Raw genomic sequence first — 14247 nt, forward strand, 5'->3', positions numbered from 1 at the left:
GTCATTTATAAAGCACATTTGTGATTTTAGCTGCAAAGAGCTGAACGGGAACAGCTTAATCAAAGAACTTTCAATCTAAGTTCACAAGTGTTAACATCAGCCTAATGGGGAGTTCAGCTCGTTTAATTAGGATTCTGAATGTCAGATGTTATTGATTTCTTACTAAGTGAACGAGGTCAGCAGCTAATTAAAATTTACTAACTTCTCAGATGATTGAGGCATTGAATGCCGCCTCATCATAATGTAAGCTGAGCTAAAAGTCATGGATATTATTTTGTTTTTTATTTTTAGATGCAGTTATTCTGCCTTTTATTCAATCTTTAACCATACAGAGACGTGCAGGCTGTCAAAGAGCAAAAAAAAAATTAAGTCTTCTACTTTTTAATTCACCTAAACACCACTGAACAAAGTCCTTTAATATTTCAAAGGACTTTGGTAAGACTAACACTTTTTTTTTATGGCTGTTTTTTTATTTGGTAAGGGATTAAGTTACAAGAGGATAAACTATAACCTTTTCCACTTCCAAGTCTTTATGTATCAGGAGAAATTAAATAAACATATATTTGTTTCTTACCAGTATCTTAAAGCTAAAGGTAGTTCAACAAGCTGTTAGGCTGAGTTCTTCACACACTGTTCTAGAATTTTGCCTTATATTTAGTTAAATTAATAATTAAACTGTGTAATATGTCATGTGTTGCTAATCTGAGTTCATGTTTACCTCGTTTTAAGTGGCCGAGATTATTTTCTGTGTCCCGATTCATAAAACCCGTGTCTCAGTGTGGAGCAGAGCAACAGTTACCCCTATTTACCACCAACACTGAAGTTTACATATTACATTTTGCGCTAAGCGCGTCAGCCTCCTGCATTGGTACAATCTTTGTTTATCCCATGTTGCAGCTCATCAAACGCCATGACCATGTTGCAAAACTGGGTCATTTTAACTAATGGGATTCCACTTTTCCATTTTTCCTCATGGGAAACTACTCCCTCAGTAGTCATTGTTTTTTCTGAAAATCTGTTTGTGCTTTGTTGCTGCTTTTAGGCTACCGTGTTAAATGTCAGGTTTTTACATCCACTACCTGCTTCTCCCTGTTATCATCTCTCTCCACAATAAAAAAAAACATTTACTTGTTTGTCTGCTTATTTTTTATTATTTTTTTACCCTTGAGTCACTGTTAAAAAAGCTACACTTTTGACCCTTAAGTACCAAAATGGTATCTCTCATAAGTGTCATTAAAAAAGTAATAATTTTTTTTCACTTTCTTCACATCAAATCTTTTTAATGACTTCAGACCACCAGAAATATATATATATATATATATATATATATAGATATATATATATATATATAGATAGATAGATAGATAGATATAGATATATATCTATGTATACATAGATATATATCTATATAGATATATATATATCTATATATATAGATATATATATATATGTGTGTGTGTATATATATGTATATAGATAGATAGATAGATAGATAGATATATAGATATATATATATATCTATCGATATATAAATATGTGTGTGTATGTATATAGATAGATAGATATATAGATATATATATAGATAGATATATATATATATCTATCGATATATAAATATGTGTGTGTATGTATATAGATAGATAGATAGATATAGATATATATATATAGATAGATATATATCTATATCTATCTATATATATGTGTGTGTATATATATGTATATAGATAGATAGATAGATAGATATAGATATATATATATAGATAGATATATATCTATATCTATCTATATATATATATGTGTGTGTATATATATATGTATATAGATAGATAGATAGATAGATAGATATACAGTAGCTCACAGAAGTGAGTACACCACTTGCATTTTCGCAAATATTTCATATCTTTTCATGGGACAGCACTATAGAAATTAAACTTTGATATACAGGACAAGAAACTATAAAAACTAAACTTTGATATTCTGTATGTCAAAGTTTCATTTCTATAGTGTTGTCCCAAGAAAAGATATAATAAATATTTGCAAAAATGTGAAGGGTGTACTCACTTATGTGAGATACTGTATATAATATAGCTCAGAGTAAGATAATATATATGTATCTGTGTTTGTGTGTGTGTGTTTCATCCCCTTTTTGACATAAGAAATCCTATTTTGTTTAAATAACAGAAATACTGAATATGCATTATGAGGATTATAGTATATCAAAAATATGTGTTTAAAGTAGTCAGTGGAATCACATCGGTCCCAAGGTAAAAAGGCATGAATTTTAAACATAATAAAAGAAAAACGTTTGATACAATTAGCTTTTAAACTGAAGCAGATATTGAGAATAAAAAACACAAAATAAGCAGAAAGTACACGTTTGGTCCTTGAAGGTGCCTCAAGGGTTAAAGAAAATGCAGTTAGATCAGCGATGACCTCTGAGAGCTGTACCAATCTGCTATTTCTCACTGTCTCTTAAAGCAGCACTCACACGTGACCTTAGAACATGTGTCCTTCCCCACCAAAAATGCCATAGATTACATATATGTAAGCTTTTCTGCCTCCCTCACAGCCTTTTAGACACAAGCACAAACAAAAGATGCTCCCTCCAACTCTGTAATTAGCATAGAAATCAAATCAGAGACGGTACCAGCTAGTAAATTTGGTTTCTTTTGTTAACAAGATTTACCCTGCACAGTTTTCTCTCCACCTGACTTCAGTAAACAAGTTTGCTATTCATCAGCATTGCTTTTCCTCTGTTGTCCTTATTGGGTTTACCCCTCCCTTCCCTTCAGCCATTAGAGAACTCACAATAAAGAGCTTATATTATCTGCTCCAGGTAATGAGATACATTTCTTGAAATTTAGGCAAACTTTGTGAAGTGCTGCACTTTTTTCTGCATCTGCATTTAATTCATGTACACCTTTATATTTGCTTCTGAACTGTGTAAAAAAAAAATTCTGATGAAAATTCTGATGAAAAACAGTGATGTAACTCACTTTCTATTCAGGCAACAATGAACGCTAGACCTCAGAGGATCCTGGACTCAGGATCGCTGACCCAGTCGGCCCCGGCCAGCCCCACCAGCAAGGGCACGCACATCCACCAGGCAGGGTGAGGAACCATCCCTCACACACACACACACACACACACACATGAATGTGATTATTCACAAGAAACGCATTAAAGAAAAATTCACCAAGTCATGGATCATGCAGCTCACTCGGCTTTTAGGAGTCAGCTGAATGTGATGAGGCCCAAACACAGAACATCAGTAGTTTTATCTGGATTTTTAATGATTTTTATAATGAAGATTATTGCATTAAAAAGAACAACATAAACAACTGAGTTAAAGTGCAGACTGGAAATAATTATGGAGACCATTTCTGATGAGGCATCAGCCAACATTACACGCTCCAGATGCATTGTCTCATTTCCACAGATATTTCTTTAAGGACACACTGCACAACATGCCACATTTTCAGGTAATGGTGTTGTGGAATCAGCATCTTTATCAATGTCCAGTAAGAAATCAAGAAAATAAGATAAACATAAACCCGTGTCAAAGGGTTTTTAATTTACAAGAGAGAGACCACACACATGATGGAGGAGAAAGGAGGAAATGGAGGAGTTCTCTGCCATTGCAGAATGAGCTCAGTATTTTACACCCTTACAGTATCTTACACTCCTTTGCTGGGCAGATGAAACGGTTGGAAAAAAAGTGGTTTTTGATGGATTCGGTTCGGCGCTGTAACCTCACGTCCATGACCAAAATCTGCTTCTCTCGCCAAGATAATACCAAATATGGATTTTTGATATGACATGAATAATAACTTTGTTATGCATTTATTAATTAATTAAGATTAATGCACTAACTCCACAGATTAATCTCTTTGCATTAATGCAGTAATTTTGACAGCCCTAGTTTTTTCACATTTCACACTTTTATGAAACCCAAGTACAAATACTCACACACAGTATCAGACCGATACCCAATACTGGTATCAGTATCCGTGCATCCCAAATTTTGACTCAGAAGTCTAAATGTATAGTGGTGATACGTTTATAAAGTATCATGCATTTGATTTTGATGTGCAAGTATATCCAGTTCATTCATCATATATAAATATATTGTCCTCTACTTTTCAGGTTTGTAGTAATATTTGTATTGTTCATATGTCCGTAGAGACGACTGCAAACACAAAAGAAAGGCTGTCTCTATGTTCATTTCTTTGCTTCCTCCAGCGGCTCTCCACCCATGCCCAGCACCAGCAGCTCCAGCCTAACTAACGACGTCCCTAAACCTCCTGCCAGAGAGCAGCCGGCTACACGACCTCCCTACACCCCAACGCTGGGAGGGCAGGCGCCGCACTCGCACCAGTTCCCTCGCACCCGCAAGATGTTTGACAAGGGACCAGAGCAGGTAAAGGAACAAATGACTGCTGCATGAGAAAAATAAGCTCCGAACACCAAACACTGTTCACGATTTGCTGAAAGCTGCAAAATTTCCTTCTTTTCTCTGTTCAACTCTAATATTTGTTGTGCGTGCATGTTCAGGCAGCTGAGGATGGCGACGAGCCGGGGGGCCACAGGAATTACATCAGTCTGGCCCTGCAGACCGGCCTCTGTGATTGGAGCGCCAAGTACTTTGCCCAGCCTGTCATGAAGGTGGGTGTCCCCATCATTACTCCTTTTTTACTGTCTGTGCCCCACCATCACTTCCTTCCACTAATCACCAGGGGATAATCCAAATAAAGCAGCATTAAGTTTTCTTTTATTTTACCTGGAGGACGAAGGACACACAGCAACGTGTTGGTTATTTCTCACTGAGAATCAAGAAGGTTTATATAAAAACTCAAAAAGGGGATACAAAAAAAAAAGTAATTTTTTTTTTTATTCTAGAAATTTTTTATCTGCAGTGGATCGACTGGGCTGTCATGAAATTATTTTAAATAGTAATGAATTTGTATGAAAACAAGGGAGGGCCCATGGCTTATCTGAATAATTAAGCTGTGTGAAATTGAGTGAAATGGTGGATAAACAGGAGTGATTTTACTAAACCCACCAATGAATGCCATCAAATGAGTCAAAATCTAGCCAAGTTAGTAGTGAGCTAGCTAACCAGTGAGCTACAAAAATAAACACATTATGTTAAAGCCACTATAGTTTAGCCTTCATTTCCTGACCATTGCTCTGTGGTTCCAAACTTGAATGCTAAATTATCCCAGAAGTGAAGGAGCTTAACAGTAAACTGGGCAGGTACGGCCACCTGCTGGTGGGTGCAGATCTGGGTAAGCTCACATTACCAAACTCATTTATTTTCATTAACTGGTTGAGGAAAAAAAAGGTTTAAGTCAAACCCCTAGAGTCATTTTAAGGCCATTAAGGGGTTACACAACAAAACCCATTTATCATTGTACAATTTTTAGAAACAGCCATGTATTTTTAGGAGATTAATAACAGCTGCAGTGGGACTTTAAAGGTTGTAGCAAAAGAATAAAGTTTTCTTTTTATGTTTTTAGCTTTTAAAATGGCAACAATTTGAGCAAATCCAGTCCCACAGGGAGCTGATTCCAGCAGAGAGCAGCTTAACGGCTTAAACCTTGCTTGGTTTGAACTCTGGGAACCATTAACTGACCGGTCCCTGCAGATCTGAGACATCTTTAGGGCTGGATTTTTAGTGTCCATAAAATTATTCCTGTCTACACTGCTGACAGACTCGTAGCTTTTTAGAAAAATAAATAAAAATACGTTCTTTTTAATTTTCAGCTGGAAATGATTGTGGATATCTGATAGTCATTAAAAGACCATCCAGGAGGGCATTAGTTCTCTGTATAAAACATGATTTAATGACTTAGGCTTTAAATATCTTTTCTAGCCTACTTACAAAAACCCCAAAAATTATTATTACAAAATATGTTATGTTAGTTTTTATTGTCTCAGATAATCTCCAAGCACCAGCTGTCCTTCTTCATTATTACATTTTTATCTTTATCCAGCTGGAATTCAGTTACTTGCCTATAAGCAAAGAGACAGGCACATCTGGAGATCATCTGCATAGCCGTCATTAGCAGAGCTGTGGTTTTGGAGGATGCAAATATTGGGAGACATGTACAGGCTGAATAGCAGGTACCCAAAGACTGATCTTTTGGGAACACCATACAACAGGGATCCTGGGATTCAGACGTGTGCAGAGCTTGATGTCAAGCTTTGCACACGTCTGAGTCTGAATCAGATGTGCTGCAGCAGGGAAACTAATAAAAACCTGCAGGACACCAGCCCTCAAGGACCAGGATTGAGGATCCCTGCCATACATCATTTAGGTTTGTTCAGATTCATAATTGAAAATATTGAAATATGAAGTAAGAAGTCCTACCGACTTCTGAAATACTGAAATGAATTGTGTAATACAGAAACACCAGTCTTGGTCCCACTCCACTGACCCTCCTGTTTGTTACATAATTAATTTTACGATTTCCTTTTGCTGTTTTTTAAGGCCTTACATTTGGGGTTTTCCAACTCCTGCCCTAAAGGGGCCACGCTCTTCAGGTTTCAGGCGTTTTCCTGCTTCAACACACCTGATTAAAAAATAGCAGATCCCTCTGCATCTCGTTCTCAGGTTCTGCACAAGCTATTCAGGGGATTGCAAGCAGGGAAAACAGCTAAAACCTGCAGCACAATGGCCCCCGAGGACCGGAGTTGAAGAACCCTGTTTTATATGGTCTGGCTTCACCTCACCAGGAGGAACTTTAATATCATTTATCTTATCATAGACCAGATAGATCATGAAGGAACACTAATGGCATGATTTTAGATTTTCCAAGATCAAGTAATTCAAGGAAGAAGCTCAGACCTCGTAAACATTTTGCTACTGAAGGCTCACCTCTTTTTAGCTTTCCATATGGATCGAGTTTGACACATTGATTGTTTCCTCTGCCGTTTATTGTGTTTTAATTGGCTTGTATTTTACTACTTTCAGTCATTTTTATGAAGTTATTGATTTCTTCCATTCTGTTACTGTGTTTTTATAGTTTTATACTTCCTGAGCTCTCAGTATTTTACTGTACAGCACTTTGGTCCAGCTTGTGTTGTTTTATGTGCTTTCAAATGTTTACAATTAAATGTTTTCAGTCACTTTGAGTGATTTCTGTGGGAAAATTGATGAGTTCACTACTTAAACCTGACCTATCCCCTGAAGAGCACAGCATCACCAGGCACTACTCTCTTCCTCCATGTTACAAATAAGTTTGATACACGAAAACTTGACACTTGGAACAATATCAAACAGCCGCTGTCAGTGTGTGAGGATCTGGATCTTTTTCTGGCCGTTACAATCCCGGCTTGACGAGTGAAATCAGGGTAGTAACGATACGACCAGAACTAACTGATGAAGTTAAAGTGATTTACTGATAAGTAAAACCCAGTAAAAAGAAAACACAATCTGAAAATAGAAGTCAAGAGAAGCAATAAAAAAACAAAATGGCCAAAAAAAAAAAAAAAAATACACAAAAGCACAGTACACTATACTAATGCCTATGAGTAGCTTGTAGCATCAACAAATGTCTGGGTCAAGCTACTGCTTTTCACAAGCGTTACTATTAAACCAGTTCAAAAACCAAATCACAAAAGCAAAGACGACCAAAGTCCTCAGTCAGTAAGTTTCTCTTAAAGCAGCAGCTTGTTGATATGGGGGCGTCGGCGCCATCAAGAAAAATTATTAAGTACATTAAAATCGATTACTGTAGCAGTGTGCCTGCTTGTGTCTACCACGACAGAGAAAAGACTTGGACATTGTGGTACATGTCCATCTTTCCAGCTGGTTGTTATGTTGCCAGGCAACCGATGTAAATTTCGGTAGGTGATTTATGAAACCTTGTCCTGACATCCTAACATCTTGTGAAATTCAGTCAGTTGTTTAGCCTGTTGTTTGTATTGTTTGAAGGCGTAGCTTTAATGAAGCCTGCCGACTCAACCATTAACTTTCAGAACTGTTTGTTCCACTTGTTTGCAGCATAACAGCTAAATGCTGCTTCTCCATGTTTAGTCTGGACTCTAGTCTGGACTCTGGTCTGGACTAGTTGACCAGAGTCTTTGAATCTAAGAGCTCTGCTAGGTTTATATTCTCTGAACATATCACAGATGTATTCTGGGCCTAAACCATTCTTGGATTTGTAAACAATCAGAAGGTTTTAAATATTTTTTTTGTGACTGACTGGAAGCCAGTGTAAAGACTGCAGCACCACGTCCAGGCCCGGCATTGATACGGCAGCGTCACTGGAATTATGTGGCAGAAAACCTTTCTGGAAAAGCTTCCGTTTGTAAAAATAAATAAATAGTTTCGTCTCTGTGTGGATGTAGCCTCAGCTTCATGGGTGAGGGGGCGCTCATCCAGTGGGAGTTATTTTCCACCTGTCAGTCAAAATCACACATTCTGTTCACAATTTTTGTGTTTACAATTAAAAAAGGAGAGAAATAATAATAAATAAAAAAAACATAGGCAAGTTTGAGGGTTAAATAGAAGAGAAAATCTGAAGTTTGGAAAGGCAAATCTAGTTTTACAGATTCATGTGTGCATGACGGGGTGACACGGAGCAAAGAGAAAATAAGATTTTAGTCAAATAAAATATTTACAACAAGCATCAGATGTTTGGAGGAAAAACACTTAAGGAAGGTTTTTGTGCAGGATAACGTTCAGAATGTAGGAGTAAGAGATCATGAAAGTAAAATATTTGAAAAGAAGAGCAGACATGGAGGGGGCAGTGTGGGTGAGAAGGAAAATCTCAAGTGTTGAAAGTGAAATAAAACTCAGTATAAAGAGCTTGGTGGCGGGAAGAAGGAGATGAAAGGAAAATGACATGAGGATGCAGAAAGGGGTGATGAAAAGCAGGGAGACGACTGGATGAGAAGAATGAGTGAAAGTGCAGGCCGATGAGGGGGAGGAGGGCCGAGGCGTTTAAATGCTTCTAATCACTGCGTTGGCAACAACTCTGAGTGCTTCCATGATAGTCTCCTCCTTTACAAAATCTCTGTGAGTTTGCCTTAAAGTCTGCACACAGGTCAATCATATCACTGTCAGCAGCACACCTGCATTTAGAGCGTCTGTAGGAGAGGACAGCGATGCACTGATGGATAACAAATAGCATATTGATCAGCTTTATGCTCACAAGTATGTTTTGTTATGACCCTTTTTTAGTCAGAGGAATCATAACGCTGCAGCACATACAGATGAATTAAAAAAAAAAAAGAGCTTCCCTGTAGAAAATGTTTTTAAACCAAAGTATTTGTGCACATTCAGAGTTGCTTTCAGTAGGTTTTCTCATTTCTGAACAGTCTGACACAAGTTAACTGTGAATTACACAAGCGTCTAGTCTTTTGTATGTTGTTGAAAGAACCAACAAGAAGGCTGGAAACTTATCAGACACAGTTAAACATCTTAAAATGCTGCGCAAATCTCTCTCTCAGACGAGTGGAGTTGGGTACAGCTCTGCTCAGTCTTTACACATTTGAACATCCTCAATAGTTTTGGCTGCACAATATAATTCGGATTTTACAGCATATCCACCATCTGCAGAACTCTGCAGAGGCTTCCTCACACACATTTTTCACCCTTGGGTCTCATTATACGTTACATTAGGAGCTGACACAGTGCAGGACCGCAACCTTGGAAACAACAGTATCAGCCAGCTCTTATCTACACACCCAGGCACACACACACCAGAGCCTAGCTGCTAAATCCACCTCTTTTCTTTCTCACTCAGGATCCATAAAGTCCCCAGAAACTGTGGATGAACTACCGGTAGACCTGACTTGAATATACACAAACACACTCTCCACATACACAAACATGTTTATTCAGTAGTGACACTCTGAGGTGCTAAAATGTGTGTTCTTTCTTTAAAAGCAGCACACACACAGTGCAGGGACCCATTATGGGAATGTTGATGACACACAGTAGAAGTGTAGTCACATGGTTTTATAACTGTTTGTGTGTGTGTTGGGGGGACTATTTAGCATTCAGTGAATGTAGGAGACCGTGCTGCAGAAATGTGCCTAATAAGCACACACTGGTAGCCGGCGTTAAAAACCACACACATATACGGCTCTCCTTATACCCAAACTTACATGTTTTTAATGTCTGACTGTAAAACATCAAGCTGACACCCTGTACATCTGCTTTACATTAAACTGCATATTTAATGTCCCGTTTAAATAAAGGTTATTGTGTTAAAGTCAGTGAAAATTCTGTGGGGAACATTTCGTTCCATAACACCTAATAAAGTTAATGATTTTCAAACTGAACCCCTGCCATATAGATGTGATTAGATGGGATTACATAAAGTGAACAGGATACCTTGACTCATTTCCCAGTTAGCTCATTGGCATTGGTTCTGCAAAGGTAATCCAAGCTCATGCTGTTATAAGATGGGAGCTGTGCAAAAGTTTCAAGCCACCCCTCCTTTTTTTTTTTTTTTTTTTTTTTTTTAATATATGCTTAATGTATTTTTCCTCGCCCATAGGAAACACCTCAAACATGGGATGTTGCCAGATAGTTCTTTAGGTTACACTAAACCTGTTTTATTCTGTGTCTCAGATCCCAGAGGAGCATGACCTGGAGAGTCAGGTGAGGATGGAGCGACAGTGGAGGTTCCTGAGAAATACTCGTGTGAGGAGGCAGAGTCGAAGTATCACACAAAGAGGTTGGTGTCACACACGATGGTGGGCTTTCATGCAACTTAACCTAGATTTAACACACATTTAAATTTCAATGCTCTTTCTTGCAGAAAGAAGGTTGTTTATTTGTAAGATTCAGACTAAATAAGAGCTCCCTGGTCAAAGTGAGAAATTTCCTGGTGAAATTAATTCCCTGAACACTTAATTATTATTGGAAATTAAATTAAATATCAAAATGTTGATTTTAATCACAGTACAAATTCATGATACAAGCAACGTCAGTTAACATTTCATACACCAGCTTTGTTGTCAGATCGAACGAGTACGGAGTTCCTATCAGATTCGTATTTGACTCAGTGTTTATGGAGTCTTGTAACTGGATGGGGTCCAGTGTGATTAACTCAGAATATCCATTTTCCCGACATAATAAAGCCAGAAAACCAAGATAAGAAGCTAAAGCTGTGACAGAATGAGAAACACAACAACACAACATCCACCAAGAAGCTGATCTGGATCTGCAGCAGAATTTTAAGAAGCTTTTATTTTGCCAGGGTTCAGCCTTTCCAACAAGGTTAATGTTTTTGTGGATAAACATCACAGATGGCATGCATCACCTCGGCTCAAACGAGGAAGTGTGCGTGGCTGCTACTCCCTACAAGAAGGGATGAAAAATAAGCTTTTCTTGTAGATATTAATTCTAATAGTCAAATAAATTGGCTTTTTAATTAAAAGTGAAAAGTTATATATTTTTTTTTTTTTGTTCCCTCCCTTTCTTTGAACTGAAAGAAGAAGCTAAACTGCACTGAACTGTGCGAGTCTTAAATCACTCCTAATGTCTTTATATTTTTCTTCCCAGCAACCAGGCTGTTGTAATCTGTTAAAGTTTTATACTTTGTGAAGGTCTTTTAAAGTTTCTTTTTGGATATTGGCTCATTTTTCACTCACTTTCAGTCCAGTTCTTCTGGTTGATCATTTCCAAAATAAAGTGTGTTTCTTGCTTACAACCTTCAAACTCTGCGTTTGAAGGTTCAATGACACCAATTTGTGCATTTCTGGAGCCCAGTAGCATCTTGAAGCTGAGAATCCACTTCATAACTTTTTCTTCTGGGATGCTGCGTGATGTTGGAGCTGAGTTTCGCTTTACACACACACTAGCAAGTGGAAATAAACATACCATTTTGAACGCTTACCATGGCTGATTCAAAAAATACATGCATGAGGACATTATCTGATGAAAAAAAGAGAGAGAGGGACAGAGCAAGAGATGAGACAAAAGTCAACATCAGAGTGGATTTTACTGTCTGAAGAGATCTCACAGTACAGGTAGGATGCAAGATGGATGCTGGATTACCCCTCGACTGAGAAAATCTTTAGTGTATCTGTAAAGCATAAAAAGCTCCTAACTCAGGGGGTGACTAATTCAGTGTTGTCGACACATAGCAAACAATTTAGCAAAGAACCAGTTTTAAATAAGATCTTTAGGCTCTTTGTTGCTAGCAGCCTGTATTAAAGACACATCCATCCATAATTTATACTGCTCCATCCATTGAAAGGTTGCGGGGCAGCTGGAGCCTAACCCAGCATTTAGCAGAGGCAGGGTACATCCTGGACAGGTCAGCAGTCCATCGGTGGGTGAAAGCCAGAGCACCCAGGGAGAACCCACACACAGAAAGGCCTCCGTTCAAATCTCCCCCAAGCCAAGGCTCGAACCAGTTACCTTCTCACTGTGAGGCTGCCATGCTAACCACCACACCACTGTGCAGCCCCATAAAACAACCAAAAGACAGAAAATAGTATTTTACATTATCAAGGTGAGTCCCAAAGAGATAGTAGCTGAAAATTTGGCTTATTTCATTTTGAGGAAACTGGACAAGCAAAGGACTACAGAAATATCAGACCTTTAAAAACAAAAAAAACAACGTTCTACAGTAGAAGACCTGAGAGATGCATCTGGACCTTCAGTTGATCCATCTGCTGTTGGCTGTCAAGAAGGCATTATGAAGGGAGGCAAACGGAGAAAATGCTGCGGTATGCTACATGACACAACAACTGAACTGAAAATTAGTGGCAACAGGTCTGATGGAGGGATGAATCTTCCCCAGAACAAAGACCTCAACATTCCTGAAGCAGTGTGAGATCATCTGGACAGAGAACGGAAGAAAATGCAGAAACATCCAAAGAAGAACTTTGGAAAGCCCTGCAAGCAGCCTGGAGAAAACTACTTGTGAAGTAGTTTTGAAGAAGAAACTTGTGTAAAAGGGCTCCGGCTGTGCTGAAGGAAAAAATCTTAACTTTCAAGTTCACTAGAATTTTTAAAACTGTTACTGTTTACTTTATATTCTGTATTTCCATTTACGCTTACATGTTTCAATACATTGCTGCACCCCTCTCTCTCTCTATGTATATATATATATATATAAAGAAATATGAGGTTTCTGCAGACCTTTTGCACAGTCCTGTCCGGCATTGAGACATTCAACATAAAGATCCAGTCACACACACCAAACATTCATGGAGCATCATTGCTTTCAGCATGTGACAGTATGATCCACAACAATGACTGGATTGATTGAGATCAGTCTTTAGCTGGAAACATCTTAATTTCTGAGTCACAGGACTCCCCTCACACACACATACATATACACACACTCACTGACTCATTTAAGAGTCTGGGCTAGCAGCATACACACAGAATCCCCAAGTGAAGTTTGGCTTTTCTCAAACAGAATAACTAACAAATCCAACGTCATTGGCAGCCCCTTCCTCACACTCACAAACACACACACACACACAGTCACGAGGCGATTGGCGTCAGAGCCGAAGCTTGCTCACGCACACGTATCTCCCTCTCTTTTAACTTCCTGCTCAATCATTGAATTCCCCTCTGTTTTCTGAAAGAGGTAGAAGGGTTGCCCTCATTCAGTCTGCTTCCTCCAGAGAGACGAGACGAGAGGAGGGAGAGTGCAGGATGGAGAGAGAGGAAGACAGAGGGCAGAGTAGTCGAGCATGAAGCTGCAAAACTAAAGATGAGAAGAGAAAAAGCAGTGAAGAAATCCTTCAGATTTTGTCTGATTTGACAAGAAGTTTAAGATTTTGCAGCAGTTTTTTCTCAACTTTGCTGTCAAATCTGCAGAAATTAAAACAGCTGATGGGCAGATACTGTAGGTCCTTCTGCAATGGATTTTAACTCAGGACAGACTGGCCAACTGGCATGTGTTGTTGCCATGACTGCATACAATATGCAGAGGCAGTCTGGTTGTTGGATAAATCAGTGTTGGCTCTCTCATTAAAAGGTGACTTTCTGTTTCTGCTTTAAATCTCCTACCTTCAACTGATTCAGTGCTACACCCCGACATTTTCATTAATTCCATATTTAAAATCACAATTTTGTGTCATTAATAATTTTAGTTTCTGTTTTTTGCTTTGGAAGCCGAGCAGAGGTTTCTCCCCAGGTATCACCAAAGTTTCTGCATATCTAAAAGCAGAGCTCAGACCATCATAAGATTACAGTTTTTTAATCAAACTAAAATAGCATCATTCGCTGGCTTTCTATACATTCCATACAAGCTGCCAGAAAAA

General features: G+C 38.3%; 1 protein-coding gene across 5 annotated transcripts in view; it reads left to right on the plus strand.

The window, feature by feature from the left end:
* rptor (regulatory associated protein of MTOR, complex 1) overlaps positions 1-14247 on the plus strand; it is a 206159-nt gene that overhangs the window by 162800 nt on the left and 29112 nt on the right. For all 5 annotated transcript variants that reach the window (XM_041982370.1, XM_041982373.1, XM_041982371.1 and 2 more), the window contains 4 exons: positions 3008-3111; positions 4243-4420; positions 4555-4665; positions 10589-10694. In XM_041982370.1, the coding sequence (XP_041838304.1) occupies positions 3008-3111; positions 4243-4420; positions 4555-4665; positions 10589-10694 (499 nt within the window). The remainder of the gene's footprint in view (positions 1-3007; positions 3112-4242; positions 4421-4554; positions 4666-10588; positions 10695-14247) is intronic.

This window comes from Melanotaenia boesemani, chromosome 4 (assembly GCF_017639745.1).
Source record: "Melanotaenia boesemani isolate fMelBoe1 chromosome 4, fMelBoe1.pri, whole genome shotgun sequence".
NCBI classification, from domain to species: domain Eukaryota; kingdom Metazoa; phylum Chordata; class Actinopteri; order Atheriniformes; family Melanotaeniidae; genus Melanotaenia; species Melanotaenia boesemani.